Genomic DNA, 25847 nt, shown 5'->3' on the forward strand with positions numbered 1-25847 from the left:
CGTCTCGTTTACTTAGTTCCAATTAATTACACTTGTGTGAGTTAAATTAGCATTAAATAAACCGGGTGGAATGTTGTATAAAAGGGGTCAGCTTAACGTTAGGCTTCGTATGTAATCATTGTATCGTGTATATCTTTCACTGGTAAGTGTCGTGCTGGTGTAGCGTCTGGGGCTGTGAGGAGGAGTGAGTGCGCTTTGAATATGTAAGAGGGTCTGGCGCAGCGGGGCAGCTTCAAAGCCGAGGTAAATTCCTGGCTTGGCCTTGTGCATACAGATCCTGTGTTATGGGCGGGGCTGAGCGGGGACGAGAGGTGAGGTAAAGAGGGCGTGGTACCGCCCTTCCTGCGCAGTAACCCAGGGTAGAGAGACTTTTGGCCTTCCTTAACTTACCATCAGGCAGCACTACCCACACACAATACGCTACGTCGTAATCCCTCCTGGCCTTGAGTACTAAACATTAACGTCTTGCTTTATATATATATATATATATATATATATATATATATATATATATATATATATATGTATATATATATATATATATATGTATATATATATATATATATATATATATATATATATATATATATATATATATATGCAAGTAAATCACTGTAGGTGCGCGTGATCTAGGTATATGCTGATAACCACAAGGAAAGAAGAAAACACGAAGTTCCCAAGCGCTTTCGTGTAATTCACATCTTCAGGGGTGAGTACAGACTAAAGAGAAGTACAAAACAAGGTGCATATATACAGAGGAGGGTGAGACCAGGTCCACAATGGTCAGGTATTAGGTAATGACCCTACTAATCTTTAAATAGCACACAACGGTTGGTGGTCAGGTCAGATGGTCAAGGTGACCCCGGCCTTCTCACCTGATTACAAATCTTCTTAATTACAAAATTGTCCAGCTTGTACATGCCGTTACACGAAAGCGCTTAGGAACTTCGTGTTTTCTTTCCTTGTGGTTATCAGCATATATATATATATATATATATATATATATATATATATATATATATATATATATATATATATATATATCAGATGATGATAACCTAACAATAAGAGTGGGATCTGGTAGTGAAGTGTGGCAAGGTGTGGCCGTAGTGTTGTGGGTATTTTGATGCCAGCCGCCACGCCGCTTGGGGATGGCCCACCCTGATAACACTTTATTACACTCGTTTCCTGCCTCGTAAAGATCATCATCTTACGCCCCTGTATGGGGGGCGACCCTCAAGTGGCAAGCCTTCCACAGAAGCTTGAGGTCTTACCACCTCCCTGGCCAGGCTTTCGGTCACTCCCTTTGCCAATCCACACCTCGATTCTTCCAATAGGTGCTCTTCACATCTGTTGAGCAGTTTCGTCGGGTGAAAAAAAAGCTTGCATTGAAGCTAGAGGAATTCTTTGTAGCGGACATGCTCACTTAAAAGTACGAGTCTACGGTGGCCTGGGTAGGGTTTTTGAAAATTTCGAAATATTGGGCATCTTGACAGTATTTAGCCTTGAGTAGGTGGCTGAAAATCTGAATTTATGGGAGTAGGAGGACATAATAGGGCAGCGCCGCGTGCTGCCCTAGAAGATAACAAATTAAGACACGACGATTAACTCTGGAAAGGTCCTAATGACAAACATCTGCCGTGCTAATGGCTGCTTCGTGTTACCAGTGCCACTATTTTTAATAGATCATAGGGTTTGTGTTTCGCTACTAGACATGGCCAGATTAAAAGGTAATTGTTTATCTATCGTATATAAAAGGTTTAACATCAATCCTAGTCTAACTATTTCATGTAAGATAAACTATGACATTGTAGTGTAAATTCAGTTTTAATGTGTCAACAAAGGATAGGCCGGATTGAGATTGAATTGAGACAGGCTTGGGAATGTGCATGATGTGGGCGGCAGGAGTCACCATTAGGATTGGCTGGTACTGCCTCGCCACTGGCCATGGCCGCTTAACACACGAGATGGCGAGTGTTAACTGTACTCGGGTGCAGTAGCTGCCCATGAATGTTGAGGCTGGAATAGATTGAGATCTTAGCTGTTATTGAATTATAACGAATATGGTGTGCAGTTAACGTGATCTAAATTTGTATTGGAGATATAACTTTTCATTGTATTAATTTAAATTCTAATTCGAATAGTCTTAAGATCATTTAACAGTAATTGTCTTAGCCTCGTGTTCTAGGATGACTTAACAAGGTGGGGATATTACATTGCGAAAACTCCCGCAAACACCAGTTAGCGCGGTGTATGATCCCTGGTTAAGGAATTGTCCCAAAATACTGGACACCTCACCTCGAACCATTACTCCGGAACATGTTTACCAATTTAATAGTTGCTTAGAATGATGCCAATTCAAACACGGGTGCTCATAAAGATGCCAAGTGACCCATAAGTACTTCTCATTATTCCTAGAGTGCCCTCTCTCATCTTAACACTATTGCTCATAGCGACTCGCCCATTTGTGTTCTTAATTTTGTCAGGTGACCTCAAGACAATCATAATAAGGTCAGGAGGCTCAAAGGTTGTCAGTGACTTAAGATCACTTAATATGTAGTCCTGATAAAGTCGGTATGTCCTTTGAAAATGCTGATCGAATTTGTTGAACAAGATGTACCGCTATGTATCATTTTCGACATGTTGCAGTATTCTAGAGGATGTCATTAGTATTATTACCTGGTTTCCCCTTTTTTATTGCAGGCTGGATAACGTAGGCTTCTTCTTATGGACCTTTCCTGTATTTCGTTATTGTGTTGTGCAAGCATATCTACCGTACAGTGGTGTTCCCCACTCGTATTTGAAAAAGATGTAGACACCATAGATTTAGTCGTAAATGACCTGAGTAAATGTTAGGAAGTCGCAGCCACTCCTGTTCCCCATGGGATGGTAGCCAGCGGCGGCATGTCCTGAGTACACTAAGCTGGACGCGACACCACCATGTGGCCAAAGTTCTGAAACCCACTACAAGATTTCTTTGGCAGTTGGGGAAGTTGGGAGCGGTGTGTGCTGGGGTCTGGGTTTTGGTCCTACTGGGTGTTGTTTGCAAAGAATTGTATCTCTCGGTCTAAAATTTATTATCTGCTACTTTCAGAATGAATTTGAGGTCGCATTTCTTGTTCTGCATTATACAGTATCAGCGAAGGTTAACACTGATGAAGCAAACCGTAGCACCAAACGAAAACATAATTATACAATTGTGTCCGTCGATGATGGACTCTGCTGGTCTTTGGGCCAGATTTAGCGTTTGGTATTTATAAACCTTATCAGAATTATTGTGTGCTTTGTATGAATTATGTTTTAAATGTTTCATGTGGACTACATTTGTTCAAACTCGCCCTTTACCGTAGTTTCACGTTGTAGGGTTTCTTTCAATCATTTTTTTTATAAATTAATCGATTAATGTCCATTGCTTAACGATTCCTCTCCTTCCCAGGCTCACTTTCTCACTTCGCTTTTTCAGGCCCAGTCCCTTCTTTGTCTCCTTATTCCCCCTCTCGCTCTTACAGGTTCAGTCCCCACTTATATTTTCATCGCTTCTCTCGGTATTCTAGGCTCTTTCTCCCCTCTCATCCTCGAGTCTAGTTTATACTCGCATCATTCAATATTATTTTTTTATGATTATTTTCCTTAATTGCTGTTTCAGCCAAACACCCCTCCCTCTCCAAACGCTGACATTCCCAGCTGGTTTCCCCCTCTTACCTTCGCAGCACTCTCGTATCCTGGGCTCTGTAAGTTGCTCCAGGCTTTTCTCTTGATACGGTCCCTCCCTCCCTGCCTCCTCCTCCCCGGCGAGTGCGTGGTCCCCGTTGCGGGCGTCCCTGCTGCTGGTTGGCTGGCCGGCCTCAGTTTTTCTTTACCAGCGCCGTAATTTACCCAGAGGTCGCCAAACAAGAGTTTATCCTCATGCCTCTACACTTTCTTTTTCGCGGCCAGGCAAATGCTGGCAGATTTCTCCACATGGGGTGGGGGGGTGTGTAAGTGCGACCGACTCCAGAGCGGTTTTAAATGAGGTTACGGGGATAATTTGGGAGAGGGGAGGATTGAGGAAGGTCTTGGAGTAGCTGAGGGTTGAGATGTGAAAAGTGACTTACAGTATATGTATGTAACCCGTCACCTTGCAGGACGAAGTTCGTAAGCTGTTTACTACAATTATGAATATAGAAGCATTGCTGTCCGGATGACAGACCACATACACTTAATACCAAAAGCTGACGAATAATGTACTGGGGGGGGGGGTGTAGTGCTTTAGCTACTGAGTCATGGAAAGGAAGTGATACTGTAATGTTATTTGTAACACGAGAGAAACTTCAGTTTTTATACAGGGAACGTGACCAGCTGTTGCTCTATCACCTCTTAGTTCAAAGGGAACAGATCAAGCGCTGCCGTTATCAGCTCAAGTGAACACATTAGTTACTACTGCTATCAGCTCCGGTGACATTACCTGGTACTTGCAACTTTCATGTTATTCGTGGCCCCACCAAGCCACGTTCGTAGATGAGGCCCTTATGTTAGAAACACTGAAGCACCCGGGTGACGACGACGGCAGTGAGAGCGGGGCTAACATTTTCAATTCGTTAGCTTATGATTGCTCATCAGTGCTGAAGGAATCACATGAACACTATGCATACATACTGTGTCTTCTCATACATGTTAAGTTGGTATGAATATTAATTTCATATCTTTGTGTTACTTATGGTTTAATAAGCATCGTGGCTACACAGCAATTAGATGAAAGGATGTTGTTTCGCGTAGGACCGTCAGCTGTAGGCACTCGTCAATTCCTGGGTGTGATATATAGATATGTTATTGTGATGGTAAGCCGGACCAACGTCTGTTGTGACCAAACCAGAAGTCCTGTTTCCCGGCAGTGACTATTTGAAATCTTGTCCTAATGATATCCCGGGCTTCCCTTCCTATTGCTCCGAACCTTCACGTCCTCACCCGAGGAGGAGGAAATTAGCCCAGGATATGGAGAAGGACCCCGGCAATTGACTTGTGGTACGAAGTTGGTTAGTGTTCATATACCCAAAGCATCGGAATAGTTGTCAGTCAATTAATATCCGGGGGGGGGGGACCTGTGATGTAATGGTCAGCATGCTAGCCTCGCAAGCGAGTGGACCCGGGTTTCTTTATGCCATTTGCCTCTACCCAGCAGTAATTGGGAACCTGGATGCTAATCGATTTTCGGATCGTGTTCCTGGGTAATGGTTAGCCAGTGCAGTTGGCGAGTCGTCTGGTCTTCTCGGACTATTCCTTGACACTGGGTCATGCAACTCTTTAACTCAGGGTGTGGTTGTGTTGGCGACAGCTTCTACACCTTAAAAAAAAAATCACGCCTAGGTGGCCCTTGGGTCGGTCATCCTCGTTACAAGAGGGGCAACCATTATTATAATTATCGTTATTATTTATCTATAAATAGTAAAATTTGCTCCACGGTAATAAATTAGTGAACTGTTATATGTAGGCAGAAGCAAGAGAATATAATTATGGCGATCATGCATGGGCAGGCAGATGATTTGTTGGCTCGCAAGGTGGGCATCAACGTGTCCAGTGCCTACCACCTGGACGAGACCAATTAATCCAGGGCCTGGTATTGGTGGCTGAGAGACCTTTCAAATTAAGAGGTGGATGCCTGGAAGATGGGTGGCCCGGGGCGCCAAGTGCAAGTGCTACGTCTTGATAGAACTAAAATGGGGGGGGGGGGGTTACACTCAATACCACCACACTAGATATACACCGTGATGATACACCCCTATCAAACGTATTTATGAATTTGGATATTTAAGTGGTTTCCCATGTACAGAGCATAATAGAAAGATCAGGAAAACAAAGGTAATGAGGTTAGTATTTATTAAAATTTAAAGGTGAAGATACGCCCTGGGATACTATACATTTGAAGCATTAGTGTGTATGTCGTTGTAAGAAGCAGGGCAGGATATTAGCAGCAAGGTGTTGCGAGCCAGATTGGCATGGGTGCAGGTGTGAAGTTTGGGTGAGCGGGCGCGTGTATATGGCGTGGGCGGCACGGTACAAAGCTGTAATAATGCAGTTGTGGTGGTGAAAGGAGTGCCAAGAGTGCGTCATGGCGGTGAACACTGGCTGAGATAGTTGGCGTGGACCCAGCGTCACGTCTTGATCATGACTCACTCGATGTTCGCAACACTCACCCACGCCACTACGTTTAATTAGGCTAGTCCTCATATGACTGTAAACTCCATGTCGGATGTTTTGTCAGTCTTAACTTTACCGTCGAAGAATAAATTACAGGTTAACTAAAGAAGATTATGCCTTTTTTCCCTCGAGGAAAATGACAACAGCATATATAGAGTATAGTAGAGACATTGTGTGCGTCTGTTGTTATCTGAAGAGGGAAAGGCAAAAGCAGAAGATTCAATACGAGATTAAGTTCATTTGAAAAACCGATCATGTTACCAAAGAGTAACATATTCCAGTGTCTGGGATTGAATGTTTCACAAATACATATAAACAGTGTTGATGTACAGTATATGCAATGAGGTGATTCGCTGCAGAAATTACAGGAAGTCGAGATACTGTGGGAACATGGGGTGGGGAGACTCGTGTAGGAATGGTTTGAAAGCATTCTTGTAATCCAACACACACCCAGTACACACACAAACACACCTATACACACACAAACACACCTATACACACACAAACACACCTATACACACACAAACACACCTATACACACACAAACACACCTATACACACAATAACTTGTAATAAATCAGTGTATTCACTCCCAGTAAACACTGCTCCTTACACTGTCACTATGTTGAAATGAACTGTAGTTTGAGCTTTTCCCCATCTAGTTATTATATATTTGTGTCACTTGTGCTATATTATTTGTAATTCGTAACCCATTCCCCAAATATGTAACTGTATATTTTCAGCCTTCTGGCTAAGCTCTTTCAATAAACCGTTAATTATTATTATTATTATTATTATACACAACACACACCTATACACACACACACACACACCCTATACACACACAAACACACCCTATACACACACACACCCTATACACACACACACAAACACACCTATACACAGACACACATACACAGACACACACACCCTATACACACCTACACACACAAACACACCCTATACACACACAAAACACACCCTATACACAGACACACACAAACACACACACACACAAAACACACCTATACACACACACACACCCTATACACACAGACACACCCTATACACACACATACACACACACACACACCCTATACACACACACAGACACACCCTATACACAAAACACACCCCTATACATAAACACCCCTATGCACATAAACACCCTATACACGCACTCACCCTACACACACCCACACACCACCCACCACACCCACCACCACACATACACCCACCACCACCCACCCCCCCACCCCACCCTCCCACCCCACACACCCCCCAACACCCTCCCACCCACCCACACACACCACCCCACACACACCCACACACACCCACCCACCCACACACCCCACACCTCCCACCCACCTACACCCACCCTACACACACCCCACCCACTCACCCCCCCACTCCACCACCTACACACTACCTCTCACTCCCACCCCCCACACCCCACACACCACCTCCCCACCCCACCCCCCACCTACACCCCCCTACACCACCCCCTACACCCACCCACACACCACCCACCCACCCCTCCTCACCCTACCCACACCCACCTCCCTCCTCTCTGCCCTACACCCCTACTCCTGCTCACCCACACCTCTCCCTACTCCCACACTCCCTCACCCTACACACCCCTACACACCTCCTCACCCCTACACTCACCTACCTCTCCACACACCCCTACACACCTCTCACTCACCCCTCACTCACCTACACACACCCCCACACTCCACACCCTACACACTCTCACTCTCCACTCTACACACTCTCACTCCCCTCTCCTCCCCCACACCTCTCCCTCCTCACCTCACCCTACACACACACACACACACACTCTCCTCACCCCACACACCTCTCCATACACCCTACACTCTCACTCACACTCTCACCCCTACACACACTCCACACCCCTCACACACTCCTCACCCCTACACACCTCCCTCACCCCCTACCTCACCCCCCTACACACTCCCTCACCCCCACCTCTCACTCACCCTCCCACACCTCCTCACTCACCCCCACACCTCCTCCCCACCTCACACCTCACCCCTACACACACTCACTCACTCACCCACACACTACACACACTCTCACCCCTCACCCCTCCCTCCCTTTCTTCCCCCACACACCCTACACACTCCTCACCTACACTCACCCCTCACTCACTCCTCACCCCTACCTCCTCACTCACCTACACACACTCTCACTCACCCTACACACACACTCACTCACCTCACTTGCCATACACACCTACACACCTCACTCACTCACCCTACACACACACTCACTCACCTCACTCACACACTCTACACACACACACACTCCTCCTACACACACACTCACTCACCCTACACACACACACACTCACTCACCCTACACACACACTCACTCACCCTACACACACACACACTCACTCACCCTACACACACACTCACTCACCCTACACACCTCTTAGAGGGCATCGTCATAATATTTCCAGGTCTTTTGGTTTATATTATCTTTTATTAACTTTTTCGTGCTTTAGGTTGTATCCCACAGCATATATGAAGTATTTTATGTCTCCAATATGATTCAGGTAGTAAAAACAGTACAGTGTACCTCTTAACAAGCTAGAAATAAAAATAAAATTATCAAACCTTCGGTGCGGTCCTCTGCAGATTGTCTTTGCAGTGGTACTGTAAACAAGATATACACTAACTATACTGTAGTCTGTGGTGGACGGACACCCAAAAAGTCATTACAGTTCTTTAGTTTTTAATCTATCATATTCACAGGATAATGACTTTTCTACTTTTCTTTGATCTCTGATAATTTTGCACTAGGGAAATCAAGGTTTAACATGTGAAACACACTGGTAATCAAGATGTAACGAGAAGACGATGAACAAATTCTGCAACATAAACTCCTCGTCACATGATGTCACACAGTGCATTAGAGCCTTGGAGGATGTTGCTTAAATTTTGTATAGTATTGTACTCTTTTTCTTGTTCTCGTCAAGATGTTTATTGCACTTATGTGTTTGAAATGCTTATTTTTGTTTCCCCAAGTGTGGATAGAAAAGTTACTATACAGTATCTTAAAATATCATAACATAAATTATGCGGTAGTATCGCATATACAGTACGTTACCGCAGCGATACATTAGTTACTAAAATAACTGGAGTGATTCGTCGTGTGTCCGTCCAAGAACCAATCCACTGCCTTGCTACAAACTGATCCTAAGCCTCCTTTGCAAACTTTGAGTGAACAGATTATAGTACTGTACAATGATCCTGGCTTCTCATTGGGGAGTGTAGATACAGCACATTACATACTAAGGCTTAGGTATACTTGGAGGCATTGTGGTTAGTACTGCACTTGACCACCTTCGGTTAATGTTTAAAAGTAATTGTTGTAGTTGTGATACAGTAGTAATATATTAATGCCAGTACTGTAGTACATTAATAGTAATGGGTGGCATGCAATAAGATCCCATGTCTGTTGGTTATATAGTATTGTACAGTACCGGTATACTCTGTGAAAGTGTGAAAAAATACTGTTGTCTCATTATACACAAAAAAGATAACGTTTATTAACCAGATTGAAAGTACAGTAGTAGTAGTATTAAGTTTTAGATAAATGTAATTTTATGGCTCATGTATATGAATTCTTGGATTATCTTTTAATATTTTCAATCTATTTTACTTATTTAGGACTTCATATTTTACTCAGCATTGATATGGTATTAAGTTCATTCATCATCTTTAAGTCCTGCCCTTGAATTTGTTTTGGCATGTACAAATTGTACCCAGTAAAGACTTTAATAAAATTGAACTGGCTCAAGGAAGTGTGTTTGCATTTAAAGGGTAAGGTGACCAGCTGCTTAATATTAGTTAAAGAGTACAGTACTTTGATCCGTTTTAATCTTTGTTTTCCACATTTCTTTGAAGAAGTGGTTCAAAAAGAATATTATAAGTGGCAAACTACAGAGCAACCTGGCGATCTAGGTCTTAGGTGACACCGCATATTATAAAAATTGCTATCAGTTTGTTCCTAAATTAAGTATAAAGATCCTCATTCTAATTAATATTATGATATTACCTTTCCATCAACTCTCTTTATACAAATCCCTACTATTCAATTGCTTCATTTGAGGGTAGATGCAGTAAGTGTTAACTGTACATCTCCTTTTTCAGGGATGAAGGAGCCCCAGAACAATAGTGGTGGCGGTGGAGGTGGTAGTTCTTCCCGTCCTCCTCTGCTTCAGGAACCCCGTGGGTTTGGGATGAATGTCTCTCCCTTCAGTGAGTTCATTGTGCATGCACCTCCAATTTTATGAGTAGTCAGTTTCATTGATTTCATTTATATTTTGGGGCTATATAAAAAAGAAAAAAGTAGGGGTATATCTATGAGGTACATCTTTACATAAAGTGCATCAAACAAGGAGAGACACGATTTCTCAAAAGTATGACTGCTTATTTTCCAGTCATTGAAGGAACAGTCTAATTTGTATCCATTTATTTGTTGAAAATGATTTAAAACATTCAACAATTTGTTAGTGAATGGAATGGTTGACTCTAGTCAAGAGACTATATATATACTGTACTGCCAACCAACAAGATAAAGGTGGATGAGGAACTACAATACTGAATACCAATAGTGAATTTGTACTGTATACTGTACTGTACTTGGAGTTGGTACTGTGTAGACATTGCACATTTTTGGACAAAATTTGGGTTTATATAATATTGACAAGTAGAAAGGGAGTCGTGTTTGTGAACAAGATTATGAAAGGGAAACATGTTAACTGAGGGTGCAAAATAAACTATTGTCAATCTTCCCAATACCAGATTAATTATCTAATTAATGCATGCCAAGTCCCCTATTGGTAGGATAAAGTCCAAATGTGTGCAGACCTCAACATACAAACAATACCTCACTCGTTGGGTATCGAACACAGGACCTCCACGTGGGAATAGCAAGCAGTCAAAACAGTATACGTATATGTAATACACAAAAAATCAAACAATGCTGTAAAAGAAAAACTCGCACATCATTCTCAACCATCAAAATGCATTATATGGTACACTTGAGTATGGGGAATCTTCCTAAATGCTGGGTCATGGAATTTCTATATGTGATTTGAATTTACATATTTTGATACTATTGTAAGTACTTTTCTTTGTGCACTACTGCAGTCAGGACTCATTTTCATTTGTTCAGAGATATTTTAAAAGCAGTACACCTGGTCAATAGTGGACAGTCCCGTTGCTGAATCTGACAGGCCGAGACCACTAATAATACCAGACAAAGGACGTCCTTTATTGAGAGAGTTTACTGCACTGTACTTGTGTAACATTTTCCTACTTACCAGACTACAGAGTGAAATGTGGATGTGCAAGGAATCTACACAAATATGAACTTTTTTTCTTTCACGGGGTGCACACACTAAGCATTTAAGAGGAAATAAGCAGTGAAGATTATGGGAGCAGATGGCATTTAGGAAACTATTTTAAAGGTCGTTTGGTTCGTATGGAGAGGACATCAAATTATAAGATGAAAAAGAGATTGTAGTAATAAAGGGAGATAGGGCAAAAGAAAGAGTTGTCAAAATAGAAGCTGATAAAGGCTATGCAGGAACTTGGTGTCTTGAGAATGTGAAAGGGGTGCGAGTTGGCAAGAGTTGTACAAGATGGTGCCATCTCGGCTATCTTCACATTTTCGTCGTGGAAAGAAATTTTATCCAATTATTCCAGACTGTCAACTGAAGTTCACACTGCCTCTATAGAGCATGTACAATACTGCACTCAAAAGGCTCAACCTAGTCCACATTGTTGTTGTTCGCTTGTACTGTATGTATTATTCTCGCTAAATCAACTGTCTCATTGTACCCATAAACTTTTTTCTTTGCAACAAAGTCAATTAAGGGAGGTTAAAAGTAGGACTGATGGTTTCACAGAATTTTGTAAGTGATGCTGCAGAGGTTCCCAACAAGACTATTTTAACTAGAAAGAAATGACACGAATAAAATGTTCAGGACTATATATGCAAGCTTTTACAATGACTTCATTGAAATTATGTGTGATGCTATATTTCTCCTTAAATTCATTTGTTTGTTTGTTTTACTTGTTTTATATACTGTACCGATATTCTCTTTGCAGGAGGTGGCATGAATGGCCAGATGGGTGGACCACGCAGCTCTGGAGGTCTCTTCAATAATCCCATGCCAGACAGGTAATCTAGACAAAGATATTTGGTTTAATCTTACCAGAGGCAGAGTGAGAGTAAAATAACAACACTGCCTATCTGTGATGTTGAAATAAGCTCAACAGATGTACAGTAGCTGTAACAATTTTCAATTTCATAAGAACATAAGAATGGAGGAAACTGCAGCGGGCCTATTGGCCCATACTGGGCAGTCCCGTTTACACCCAACCCCTATTTCTGCAGAGCATTTTCAGGTATTGAGAACAAATTTATTCCCTGAAAAAATTGCATAGCTATGGAATTTTTCAAGGCATTGGTGAATGTTTCTACATTTAAACTACGCATCTAACAGGGAGCACCGTTGGTACGTAGGTTTAATTGCCATCGGATAGGCACAGGGCGGTATTTATTTATGCAAACACTACTGTACATGTACAGTATATAGTAAATATACCACTGTATTCACAATACTTAATGTACTCGCCAGCAGATGTTGTCATCTTGAGCTTGTGGTGTAGGCAGGCCAAATGGTAATACTGTATGATGATACAGGACGACCTTTTGTCCTGTGCCATCTACGGTAGCAGGTTTTGCTAACTCACTATTTCTCCTCCGTGAAGGAGAGATTGTAAATGTGTATATACTGTATAAAAAAAAGTAAAGAATATCACAGATGTAAAGTAACACCTACATGGTAAACCTAAAGGTTGAAGCAAATTCACAACTTGCTGTACCTTCTTCCCAGTATTCATAAACCATACCAAATAAATAACTTTGTTATTTAACAAATGTGCTACTTAAAGCAGCATTTGCATATAATACTATCTAGATGAAAAAAGTACAGTACTGTAGCTAAAACCATAAATGAAAAGCTTAATAAATCTTTAACCTAGCTGGCATTTGCATCGATGCTGGCTGGATGGCCTCAAAGCTCACCATAACACTGAAGCCTAGCTGGGGATGCTACCTCTGCCAACCCTTAGCAATGGGGGTTCTACACTCACCCCCCTCCCCTCACCTCTGCTCAGCCAGCCTGAGAAATGTTTATTCCTTTTCATGTTTTTGATCTTACCATAGTTATTTCTTTTACTTTTATGTATGAAAGAGTGTGTGCGTATGTACAGTAAGTAAGTATATATTACAGGTTTAAAAAAACAAAAAACATACTGGTGCTTACAGTCAACCTGGTAGGCAGAGGGCTTGGGGGATGTGGCTCAATTGAAGAATCTAACTTGGCATTAATGCCACCAGCGAGGTTAATAGATGCAAACAAAGGGATATTATTTGCAAATCATCATTTACTTCAGGTATTTATAGATTTAAAATGGCATATACAGTATAGTGTATGAGGTTCTGCTCTTCATGTAGCAACATAAAGCATCTAGGGGTATGGTAGGCAAGTCCAGGGTAGTTATGTTTAACATTAATGATCACAGACAGTACAGTCGGCCCTTAACATATGCGGGGGTTAGGTAACAGAGATACCCGTGAATGTTAAGAATCCGCGTATTTTTGCTGCGCCCTCCCCCTCCCCCTCCCCCTCCTAAAAACACCCCTGGCCCCCATGTCCTTATTTACCGTATGTACCTGTGTGTAGTTCGGGTTTTTAAGACCAAATTTTTTGGCAAAAAATTGGGGGTCGACCTCTAAACGGGTAATAGTTTCGTTAGGCTGAAAAATATTTACCAGTAAACAGTGGAAACGACGCACCACCAGCTGTGAGTGTCGGTACAGTTGCCAGGGCAGATCTCTTGCGTCATCATAGCAAGCCCAAAGTAGCCAAATGCATGGTATGGTATGCACAGGACGATGTGAAACATAAAGTATTCATTTTTTAAAGTTTATTTATAGATACATAAATTTTTGTTCATTACATTTGGAACATCAATCTTTGCTAATTAAATTTGAAACAAAAGAAAACTACGATACCGTATTTCTAAATACGCGCGTACCGGGAATTTTCATTAAAATATTACATCACAAGTATATTTTACCTTAACTGTGACTGATATGAATATATTCTCAGAAATAAATATGGAAATGTAATATTTTTGCTGAAATGACATACGTATTACAGTGGAAAGTGATGAAAGCAATGACTTTCGCTTTCTTTCGTTCAAAAGATGTTACCGTAATCGCTTTTCGAATGGTTTTCAGTTAAAAAACTGTTGCATTACAATAATATTCTATCCTAATTCACTTGAATAAATACTACGATACAATATTTCTGAATATTTTCATTAAAATCCATCAAAATGATTTTCCTTGTCATCGTCTTCAGCACCAAACAGCTCCTCCCCGTCTTCTCCTTGAACAGAGCTAGAGGGTACGTGTTTTTCGAATCGTTTTCAGTTAAAAAACTGTTACATCACATGTGTATTTTACCTAAGCTGCGCCTGAATGAATATATTCTCAGAAATAAATAGTTTTGCTGAAACGTGATGTATTTCAATGTAAAATAGGATAAAATACATGACGAAAACAAAAGACTTTACCTAACCTTCTGATGTTCAAGAGATGTTACTCGTTTCTTTAATAGTTTTTGGTTAAAATACTGTTATATTACAATGATATTCTATTCATACTGTGCTTGATATAATACATTCACGGAAATGTAATATTTTTGCTGAATTGACGTACGTATTACAGTGGAAAGTGGGATAAAATTGTGACGAAAACAATGACTTTCACTTTCTTTCGTTCAAAAGATGTTACCGTAATCGCTTTTTGAATGGTTTTCAAAAACTGTTGCATCACAAGTGAATTAGGATTGAATATTATTGTAATACGACAGTTTTTTACTGAAAACCATTCGAAAAGCGATTCCAGTATGGTAACATCTTTTGAACGAAAGAAAGCGAAAGTCATTGCTTTCATCACTTTCCACTGTAATACGTACGTCATTTCAGCAAAAGTATTACATTTCCATATTCTCAGAAAGAAATAGTAGTTTTGCTGAAACGTAATGTATTTCAATATAAATTAGGATAAACTACATGAAAAAAGACTTTACCTAACCTTCCAATTTTCAAGATATGTTCCTCGTTTTTTTAATGGTTTTTGGTTAAAATACTGTTATATTAGTGATATTCTATTCATACTGTGCTTGATATAATACATTCACGGAAATGTAATATTTTTGCAACTACAATGCTGATGTCAACGTCAACACAAGCGTGGTTACAGCGAGACTAACTGACTGAGGGAGCGCGGGAACACGCGGTGGCGTGGGCGATGTGTGTGTGGTGTCGCGCGCGATTTGAATAATGTATATTCCTTTGAATGTATATTCCTCCCGCGGCAATCCGCGTATTTGCAAATCCGTGTGTTAAACCCGGGAATGTTAAGTGCCGACTGTACATCTGAACAGGTTAGTTTATATCTGGAAGTTCATTAGTCGGAGGTTCAGAAGTACAATACCTGTATTGGTTTGTTTATAATGAGTGGCATTTGCCTACAGTGTGGGGGATAATTTTTACAATGCTCGACTTCACATATGTACAATATAAACATCTAACTAAAGAAATATAAACTTTACAAGTATTTTATTGAAATACAGTTTGATGTGCAGTATTGTAATTGATTTACTGGGTAATTTGTCAGTGTTTATCATGAATATTTAAAAGGTTGTTAAAAGAATTCTAAAATGGAATGTAAATGAGAAAGGATAGGAATTGATAAAACATTGAAAAAAAAGTCAATGATTGTAATGGCAGGATAATACTACTGGACTTTACAAAAGGTAGAATAACAAATTTGACAATTCTTTTGTTGTACATTATATCAATATCCAGATGAAAATCTTTGTATCTTCTGGAAGGGGAACTCTGTAGGATAATGAAAGTTGCCACAATTAGAGATGGAATGTGCCAAGGCAGAAAATTATTTCTAGAGTGAAATATATGTTTGTACAGTGTAATGAAGGTGGGATAATGAAATGTGAACAGTCCATCTGAAATCTCTTATGACTTGTATGAAATGATAAATGTGTTTCAGGTTTGGGCTGAACAATGGCATGAGCAATGGCGGTCTTCGTGGTGGTGGACTAATGGGTGCTGGTGGGCAAGGTCAGGGAGGGCCCTTCATGGGTGGAGCTGGTGGTCCAGGAGGAGCATCTCTCTCTGCCATGGGCCAGCCACAGCCTGGACTTCCTCAGCAGGGTGCTGTACTCATGGTATATGGACTTAACAAGGATAAGATGAATGCTGATCGCATTTTCAACCTGCTTTGCCTGTATGGTAATATTGTGAGGGTAAGATCAAAATGTGATGCACTTTGTTAGTTTCTGTTCGTTATATGCAAACATACAAATTTTTTAATTAGTGATTAAAAAAGTGTTTAGTAATTTTCCAGATTCCTTAAAACCTGGAAATTTTTAAAATACAAGTACTGTACTGTATATTAAAAAAAATAAAATAAATATATAAAGTCTTTGATGAACATTGACATTATACTACAAATAGTATGACAACACATTTGGACTACTGTCTATATGGATTAAAGGTGTGGTGAACAAAACTTGCAGGCAGTGTTTAATAAAGTAAAATTTTGCAGATCAAATTCTTGAAAACAAAGGAGGGATGTGCTATGGTGCAGATGGGAGATGCATTGGCTGTGGAGCGTGCTGTTGCCAACCTGAACAACACGACATTCTTTGGTTGCAAAATGCAATTAGGGTAAGTTTCTCACTGTGGTGGTGGTGTACAAGATATTTCTTGTTTGCAGGCCAAAGAAAGCTCTTGGTGTGACAAATGTATTAATTTTGATGTTTTTGGGGGAGGGTATTTCCTGGAACATTATACATTTGAGGAAGTATATATAATAGTGTACCATTTGTATCCACACACTCTTGTTTTACTAATGCAATATCCTCTTTTACCCTTGAAAATTAAGGAGAGATGACAAATTTCTAACTACCTGTATGTTTCTTGTACATTTTATACTGAGCCGGATTTTCCTTTCTTTCATTCATAAATTATTTTCAACATTTGCTATTGCTTTCAAGAATTTTAAAATATTTTCTTTTATTGTACTAAGTTAATTTGTATTTTGAATATCATAAATATATGCCAGAACCTTAGGAGTTAAAAAGTGGAAATGGGAATAAGTAGTTTACAATTAAATTTTATTATCTTACACCGTTTTAACAATTAATACTCTTATTGTTACCAGTAAACAGTAGTTTGAATCATTTTACTTAGCTCATTTAGTTTTTACCTTACTGCTTTCTGTACCGTTGTCATTCTTTGAACTGTTAGTTTTATAATTTGGCAAATCCTTCTCATCTTTGGTGCCTCCATAAGCTGTGTCTTTACAGTCAGTCACCCTGGTTTAAATCTAATTTTAATTGTAATCAAATCTAGTGAACCAAAAGGCATTATGCATGTAATCTAGCATAATTTTACAACCATTTTCATTGGATTGACTTCTCAATGGTAAAATATGAAACTGCAATAAAATAGAAGATTACAGTATTAAGAGGTGTAAGACCATTAATGTATTTACTGCGAGCACTTACTTAAAAGGGTTTATAGGATGGAATTATTTGTATGAAAATGCTTAAACATCGACTCCTATTGCAGGTATTCCAAGCAGGCATTCCTAGCTGATGTACAGCAACCCTATGATCTGCCAGATGGGACCCCATCATTCAAGGACTACATGGGTAACAAGAACAATAGATTCATTAACCCAGAGATGGCTTCCAAGAACAGGATACAGCCTCCCTCAAAGGTGAAATTCTAAATTTACTTTGTATTTACTTAATAGGCTGAATCACAGAAATTCTTTCCAACATTGGTATTATGTTTCACTATTCATCTTGTACTTAGGGGCTCTACCAATACCTCATACATTCTTCTACATCTTTTTATGCACTTTCCTAAGAGCTAGTTATGCATTATCTCGCTATCTCTGCAGGAGTCAAGAATTTGTTTATGTATGCCCTAACCTACACTAATGTCAAACTAGAAAATTCTAAATCAAGTAATGAACTTAAAATATTTGCATTGTACAATTAATCCTGAAGGAAATTGAAGACAACCAACCTTCTTGTAGATTCAATTCGTAAGTTTTATCACAGACCTCGTCAGAAAATGAAAAATGAGTTGTGCTGTAGCTATGCCATTTTATATGTTCCAGGGAAGAATATTTGCTTATGACAAAGTCCTTTCCCTGTACTATTTCTACATTTGCTGTTCTCAAACTTTAAGGTATATGCAGGCAATATGTGTGTGTACAGTAGTTTTCATACACCTCTGGGACCAACCATTTGTGAACAAGTTAGTTTTGCCACCAAAAGTATGGGTTATAAACTTGGAACCAAACCCAAAATATTATACTGCACACTGGAGCCTCAACATTGGCGAGGTATGGGTGCTTGGGACATTCGCGAATGTAAAATTTTGTAAATAACATTTTTTAATACCCTACCTATAATATCATGCCTTAATTTAGGGACCGGAGGTTTAAAAAAAAAAAAATCGGAGCAAAATATTTTGCTCGAGCTCTCTAACTACACTGGTTTGTAACATACATTTTACTTATACAGTGGTATTATGTGTTAAAAAATAAATGAGAAAGCAAATGAATGTGGTGTGATGTTAGGAAAGTCGAGTGGATTGCAGTAACGGCTCATACCACCACCACTGCGCCATCAACATACAAGAAACGCTCGCTCAAAGGCAGTGGCAAATACAGTCTGGCTAGCAAAACAGAGACAATTGCATCACACTTAAAATTTTTTGTTGGCGTGTCTGCCCAACCCAACGAAAACAGCAACTAAAGTTGAGGCCTTGCAGGATTGTGCTATAGTTCTTCAATTACTGAAGCAAGTGAGGTGTCTGCAAAGGCCAAAGAAAAGACATTGGGTGCGACATGGTTTGTTTACAAGTGGCGGTAGCTGGCTGGTCAACGAAGACCCTGAATAATGATTTAATAATACTAAAGAAGGTTTAAAGTGACGAATAAATAGAAACGTCACCGTTTTATGTGTTATATTTTAAATTATTCTGGTTTCATGATTTATTTAAAATTTTACTTGAATATTCAACACCCAATGTGAAGCTCATTTGAGCACTAGCCTGACAAGCAAAGCTCTCGGCCAAACCGTTGTCCATTTCTCGCAACAGGCAAAATCCTGCTGTTTGCTGGGCCATCAGTCCAGCAAAACGGGAAGTGCCCAGTGTGCCTTCCCTTAACACGCAGTGCTGTGATGGAAATATTTATACATTCTGAATGTTAGGTTTTCTTTTAACAAACTTATGACTGAGAAGAATAAATAATTTATCAGTCATGAGTGTAATAACATTATGGGAGCAAAATAATTAGAAGTGTTGCTTTTGTAGATAAAGTGTACTTTTTTACCTCATAATGAGCTGCTGTAGAGGCCTCAGTAATGATACTGAAGATATTACTGCTCCTCCTTTATGAACTCTGGACTGGGATCATCCAGAATGTCAGATGAAGGGCTGACAGGTGAGGAAGCCATATCCTTGGAATGAAGGGGAGTTGTGAGCTGTAAGTGCGGGTGGTGCAGGGTTGGTTGATGAGGAGAAACTAGCATTAAAATCATTGTAATTGGCAATTGACTGGCTTTCTTTTTCAGTTCTTTAAAGATGTGCAAAGCATTCTCGATATTCTGTTTCACTTTGATGGATCATAGTCATAACGGTTGACTCATTCACTCCAAACATACGGCCAACATGCTGCTAGCCAGTTTATCCAACCCTTTTGAGAGCCATGACAAAGTTAGAATTGCTCAGGAGAACATAGAGAGTTAGGTCTCAATTTTTTATCGTTGTTGGCCTAGTGTATTACTAACCATGCTATGTACTTAAAGACCTTCGTTTTTTGAAGCACAGTAATAACACTACAATATAACAACAGCAGTATGGGAAGCAGTAGAATGCTATGACATCACATCATGGCAGATGTACATGTTATTTAAAAGAAGTGCCACTCCCTTTTATGTTATTTAAATAAGATATAAACCTCGAAAGCTCCTTCGCGGATAGTCGAATTCGCGTGTGTTGAATTTCTGGTGTATGTACAGTAAAAACTCCACGAACCGGACCACCTGGGTAATGACACGTCTGAATAACCACCCGATTCTTGGGGGGAAGGGGGGGTGGAGGATATAATAAAATTAAAAAATACCTTGTGGGTTATTGTTGTGGAGTGACACGGGGTGGTGGACCACATGTTCCTGCAAGCCTTGTACACGTCACAACAACACAGTCGCATTGCAAGCAGTCTACGCATTGAGAGAACGGTGCCAAGTAACTACGTTCGGGTAAGGCCCCAAGAGCAGAGAGGATTATCTTGAGATAATACAGAAATTTCGGACTGAATTTATTTCATCTCCACTGAGAGGGGGGTGAAGCATTAGCTGTTTTAATTTTGTTTTGATAGGATGTGGTTGTTTCTTATACAGTATAAGGGACATCCCCGAATTGCTGTACAATGCTGAATGGCCTATTTTCGCCATTGCTTGGCTTTGAGCCTAATTTCTAAATCAATCGTTCACACACACCCGCATAATCTTTACTACATAACATACATTGACAACCCTCCAGGCAGTTGTGACTTAGAGATGGCTCTGCATATTGCCACTGATTAATGTTATGAAACTGGAAGTTGTGGGAAATTATTTCAGTGCTCTAATGTGACGAAATTTTTTATAAACTATGGAAAAGAAAAATTAGGAGAGCGAGTATGAACAGTAATCTTTGTGGGAGGTGAACGTACGTATGGCTACATCAAGCTCTCCCCAATGTGATGTCACGGCATACACAACATAGCAGCTACGTGTCTCAAGTCAGCTGGCTGAACTCGTCCACTCTCGGCATCACCCATAGGGGTGGTTCAAGAGCGGAAGGAACTTATTTTTAGCATAATAAAATTCAGACTAATGAAAGGATTGGAGCCTATATCCTTTTTACTCATTGTTAAATCTACCTATGACAACGAAGTTCCCAAGAATAAAGTGTATTTCGTGAACATTCACATCATCTACTTTATCTCGCACTGCACAAGGCCATCCTTGCCACATAATACAGTATGTACGTTGGGACTCTGGAACCTTCGAAAATCTTCTTGTGGCTTTCAAAACATCTTGAATTTAGAACCTTACCTACATCTATTAACACTTTAAATAGAAAACAAACGAATTTCCTTTAAGTATATCATAATTTACTATGATTTTAAATGAGCCAATCTGTGTTAGTCTAATATGGTGGCTGTTTTGAACAGTTGTGCTCCTTGCTGATGTGGATGCTTGAATAAAGGATTTCATTTGAGTAATGACATTACTGTGGCTTAATTAGTCTGGTACTCAGGGTTTTTACTGTACAGTATTTACAATAGTATTGTTTGAACTCAAAAGACTATCAGCCCAAATTATCATGTTCTTAAAGGGGTACCCTCTGACCTGAAGGTCCCAAATTAAAAATAAAAACATTGTTTATACAATATTTATCATGGGTGATTTTTAATATTTTATTTATTGTTACTAATTAAAAAATACGGCATGTGATGTACTTCAGCTTTAGTTTGGGTCATTTACATCACTGAAAGTAAGGTATGAGAGTAAAGGTAATAAGTAATAAAATGGATTTCAGCTTTTATACGACATGAATGCTGTTTACCCTGTAACAGTATTCTAAGTTTTCCAGTCATGCAATTTTAACCAATATAAAACTTTTTTTTTCCTAATGCTTATCATATTTATCATTCTTTCCATTAATATTTTGTTGGTTTCATCTTTTGAATAATTTGAGATCTTGAGCAGTGTAAATATACTGTATATACAGATAAACAATGCACAGTATATGTAACTATGTTCTTACATCCAAGATCATGGTTACAGTTAAATATACATAGTCAAATGTAGCACATTAACCTGTATATCATCAGTTTTTACTCATGGATTGTTTACAGATTCTGCACTTCTTCAACACTCCTCCAGGACTGGATGAAGATACATTGAAACAGGTGTTCCTTGATGGGGAAGTTACTGAGCCCAAGAGCATCAAGCTTTTCCCATCAAAGAGTAAGTGTGAGTGAGACGAGTGTGATGGACTACGGATCTTCATGAACCACCATTACTTTTTTGTTTTTTAAATGCCTTTGATAGACATTGTTGTATTAGGAAAGTCCTTGTGTATTAACCTTGATATTTTAAGCAAATAATACAGTTATAATTTGGGTGCTTACCGAAATTTAGGATTAACCAACTTTTCATGAAATGCAACAAAGTCTGTCATAGGTATTTTGTCACAGTGAAAATAATTTTTTTTATATATTAAAAAAAAATATGAATACTGCTGTTTTTTCTTTGAAATATATTTTATTTACTGCAGAAAGGACCTCATATCTATTTGAATTATATATATCTCACAGCTGAGAGGAGCTCTAGCGGACTTCTGGAGTTTGCAAACATTTCTGAGGCCCTGGAGGCATTGGTGATTGGCAATCATGCCCCTATCCCCAATCCTAGTAAGTATTTAATGGAATCAAGTGCTTTGTGATATTTTAACAATGGTGCAAGTTACTTGCAAGACTTTCGTACGCCGTGGAATAATTGTATTTTCTTTCTGTTGTGCCCACAGACAGCAAGTTCCCATTCATCATGAAGCTCTGCTTCTCATCTTCAAGACACATCCCCAACAAGATGGCTGAGTGAGGCTTCAGCACCAACACCAGCAGCAGCAGTAATGACCCAATGTACCTGGGTCATTCTAGCTTTATTGCTGCTCTAGTGACCTGCAGGGTACACCAGGGTTGTTGGCAGCCAGGCAGGGAATAATGGGGTTGTCAATATCTATCTAAGAGTTGCTTACAGTCATAGATTGTGAGTAATTAGTAGTAGATATTTATAATCACCTTGTGCTGTTCATGACTCCCAGAGATTATTAAAAGCGTCAGTGGAATTATTAGTAATCATTGCAGTTAGTAATAGTTTCTGGGAGTTGAATAACAGCCAGGCAAGACTGCTGGCTTTGTGGTCAAGAGACGGTTGTTAGGGACGTTCTTGTTTCCCACCCATCAGTGGTTGGGGGCCTAGTGTTTCTCTTCTCGCTGGACCCCTCAGGGACTCGTCACTGACAACGTCTTACTGGAGGCACGCAAATCATTTCAGGAAGATTTTCTTTTATATTTACTTATATATTCCCATACTTACATGAAAGCTAACATCCTTTATGCCATTTCCAAAAAATTTTAGGGTGGCAACCCCCAGGCAAGAGGCTTTTGATGTTGAAAGGAGTCATCTAATTGTCCATTTTTTTAGGACTTCATGAATTGTCAGTTGTTTTTGTGCTTTCTAAATTGTGTATGTGAAATTTTGTGAATTTAAAGACAATTTAGTTCAAATGGTAACCTGAATTGGTGCAAATGCTGAAAGTTGACTGTATTCTTTTGTGTTTGCATATTATCTAATGAAATATGCTGTTCTTGACCCTTATTTTTTAGATGAATAAAGTGTAAGTGGTCATATCTGTAATGTTTTCCTGAGGAGCCCAGCAATTGTCATAAGTAGGATAAGTGCAGTATAAACCCTCCCTGAGTTGGAAGCTTGGGCAGTATCTCGCTGTCCGTCCTACGCTCTCTTTATATGACCGTTATCATTATTCTGAATCGTATTACATGAGGAGGTTAAACTGGGTAAACTTATGTATGTGCAAGGGTAAAATTTTATTTGAAATAAAGAAGGATTATTAAAGTTTTTTTTCTATGCTTTTTAGCATAAAGCCATATTTTGAATACAGGTTGTCCTGTGAAGGAGCCAAGTGTATTTCTCCATGATGGAGTTTACCCAGTGTACCCTATATGCTCATTCAGTGGAATGTACAATACTGTTCAACAATAGTGTGTTATGTTTCTAAAATTATTCCATGATTAGGCACAATATTACTTTTGAACTGTTTACTCTATAATACTTATCAGTTCACTGTAATCTTTGATGGATACTGATCCACTCATTGGTATGTTAAGTATAGGTCACCAGTTAACTTATAACATGGATCTTACCTGATATTATGGACGTGTGTGTTAATATCATGATGTAGCTAACTAGAGGTAACTGGTCTTTGTTGCAATAATAGTCAAAAGGTCTGCCATTTTTAAAGCTTTGGTTTATTTCAATAAGGCTGGTCCTTTCTATTTGGCATGGATTGACGAGCAATATAGAATCTGCTGCTAAAGTTAATAATGGCTAATCTTTTGACAATAGTCTTACACTGATGATGACCCAATGTAAGTTAGTAGGAGGCAATGTTAGTGGCAACAAGGATACATTGTTGGTAAATGTAGGTGTAAATTGGTAAGCTTTGGCAACAGGGCAGATAATGTGAACAAGCACTTGATATATTTACAGTCCCAGCTTGTTACACTGCCCCAGTGTCAGAGCCTAAGTGTTTTAGAATAGCATTTTAATGCTTTTTCACTTTCTCTTTCTTTCTTAGTTTATTTTATCTTATTTTTAAGTAGATGGTAAAATGGTGTCGTTATACTTAGTTGGACTCTTGAGCTAGAAAGCTCCTAGCTTATGATTGCAGCAGGACATGACAAAAGCTCTGTCTGTCCCCTTATTCATACTCCTGGTTTATGCCACACTATTTGTTTTGCCTCTAACAGTAATTCAATAAAGTTTTGAGTGACCAAATTAAAAAAAAACATGCAGACAAGAAGTTCAAGCAAAGATTTGAGGTGTTAGCGCATATATTTGCCAACGGGTAATCATTCATGTTTTGATGTAACCATCTCTTGGAAAAATTTCTTATTGGTGCAAATCCTAGTCAGCAACACAAGGTACTTAATTTAGGGCTTTAACAATGGAAAATCTAAGTTTATTATTATTTAACATACCTTTCACTGCAAGCAGAAAACATGACATTACACATGACTTTTCTTGAACTTCCCATCTACAGACATGGCTTTCACTCACACACCCTCTACCCGCAGCCAGAGAAACAAGACTACAGTAAACTACAGAGCCAAAACACTGGGGATATTACAGCATGTCTAAACAAACCCAGCTCATTTCTTGTTAAGTGGGGATTACTTATGGAGATTTTACTCATGGCAGGGTTGAGTTTAGAAATCTATTTTATTTAAATTTTTTAATTTTTATTGTGTATAGAACATTTTACAATTATTTTTCTGGTACTATAATTGTTGTATATAATTTAACAAGCAGCTTGCGTTTTTAATGAACACGGTGAATAGATGAATAGTTTGTTTCAGTATTCACTGAATTTCTACAGCAGTGTGTCTGATCTGTGCTGTTTATGTATATTTCCTGCTCCTTTGTGCATATTTACCACGTCTTTGGCCAATGTCAGCAATAGCCAGTGCCAGACTTGATATCTAGGGTCCCCCAACAAGGCAGTATGATAAGAGATGAGACTGGGTATGCTTTGAGATTGAAGAAATATTAATTTTCATTAGTTATTCCTGCCATTTGTACTAATATTAATTTT

General features: G+C 39.4%; 1 protein-coding gene across 13 annotated transcripts in view; it reads left to right on the forward strand.

Moving 5' to 3' along the window:
• LOC121871042 (heterogeneous nuclear ribonucleoprotein L-like) overlaps window positions 1-25598 on the forward strand; it is a 278283-nt gene extending 252685 nt beyond the window's left edge. For 8 of the 13 annotated variants that reach the window (XM_042373119.1, XM_042373112.1, XM_042373118.1 and 5 more), the window contains 8 exons: window positions 10356-10463; window positions 12321-12393; window positions 16363-16618; window positions 16921-17042; window positions 17949-18099; window positions 22306-22423; window positions 22768-22863; window positions 22968-25598. In XM_042373119.1, the coding sequence (XP_042229053.1) occupies window positions 10356-10463; window positions 12321-12393; window positions 16363-16618; window positions 16921-17042; window positions 17949-18099; window positions 22306-22423; window positions 22768-22863; window positions 22968-23050 (1007 nt within the window). In that variant the 3' untranslated portion in view covers window positions 23051-25598. The remainder of the gene's footprint in view (window positions 1-10355; window positions 10464-12320; window positions 12394-16362; window positions 16619-16920; window positions 17043-17948; window positions 18100-22305; window positions 22424-22767; window positions 22864-22967) is intronic. The other 5 variants (XM_042373113.1, XM_042373116.1, XM_042373114.1 and 2 more) reach the window with 5 other exon arrangements.
• Window positions 25599-25847: the final 249 nt, after the last annotated feature.

Source organism: Homarus americanus, unplaced genomic scaffold (genome assembly GCF_018991925.1).
Source record: "Homarus americanus isolate GMGI-L3 unplaced genomic scaffold, GMGI_Hamer_2.0 scaffold52512, whole genome shotgun sequence".
Taxonomy (NCBI): domain Eukaryota; kingdom Metazoa; phylum Arthropoda; class Malacostraca; order Decapoda; family Nephropidae; genus Homarus; species Homarus americanus.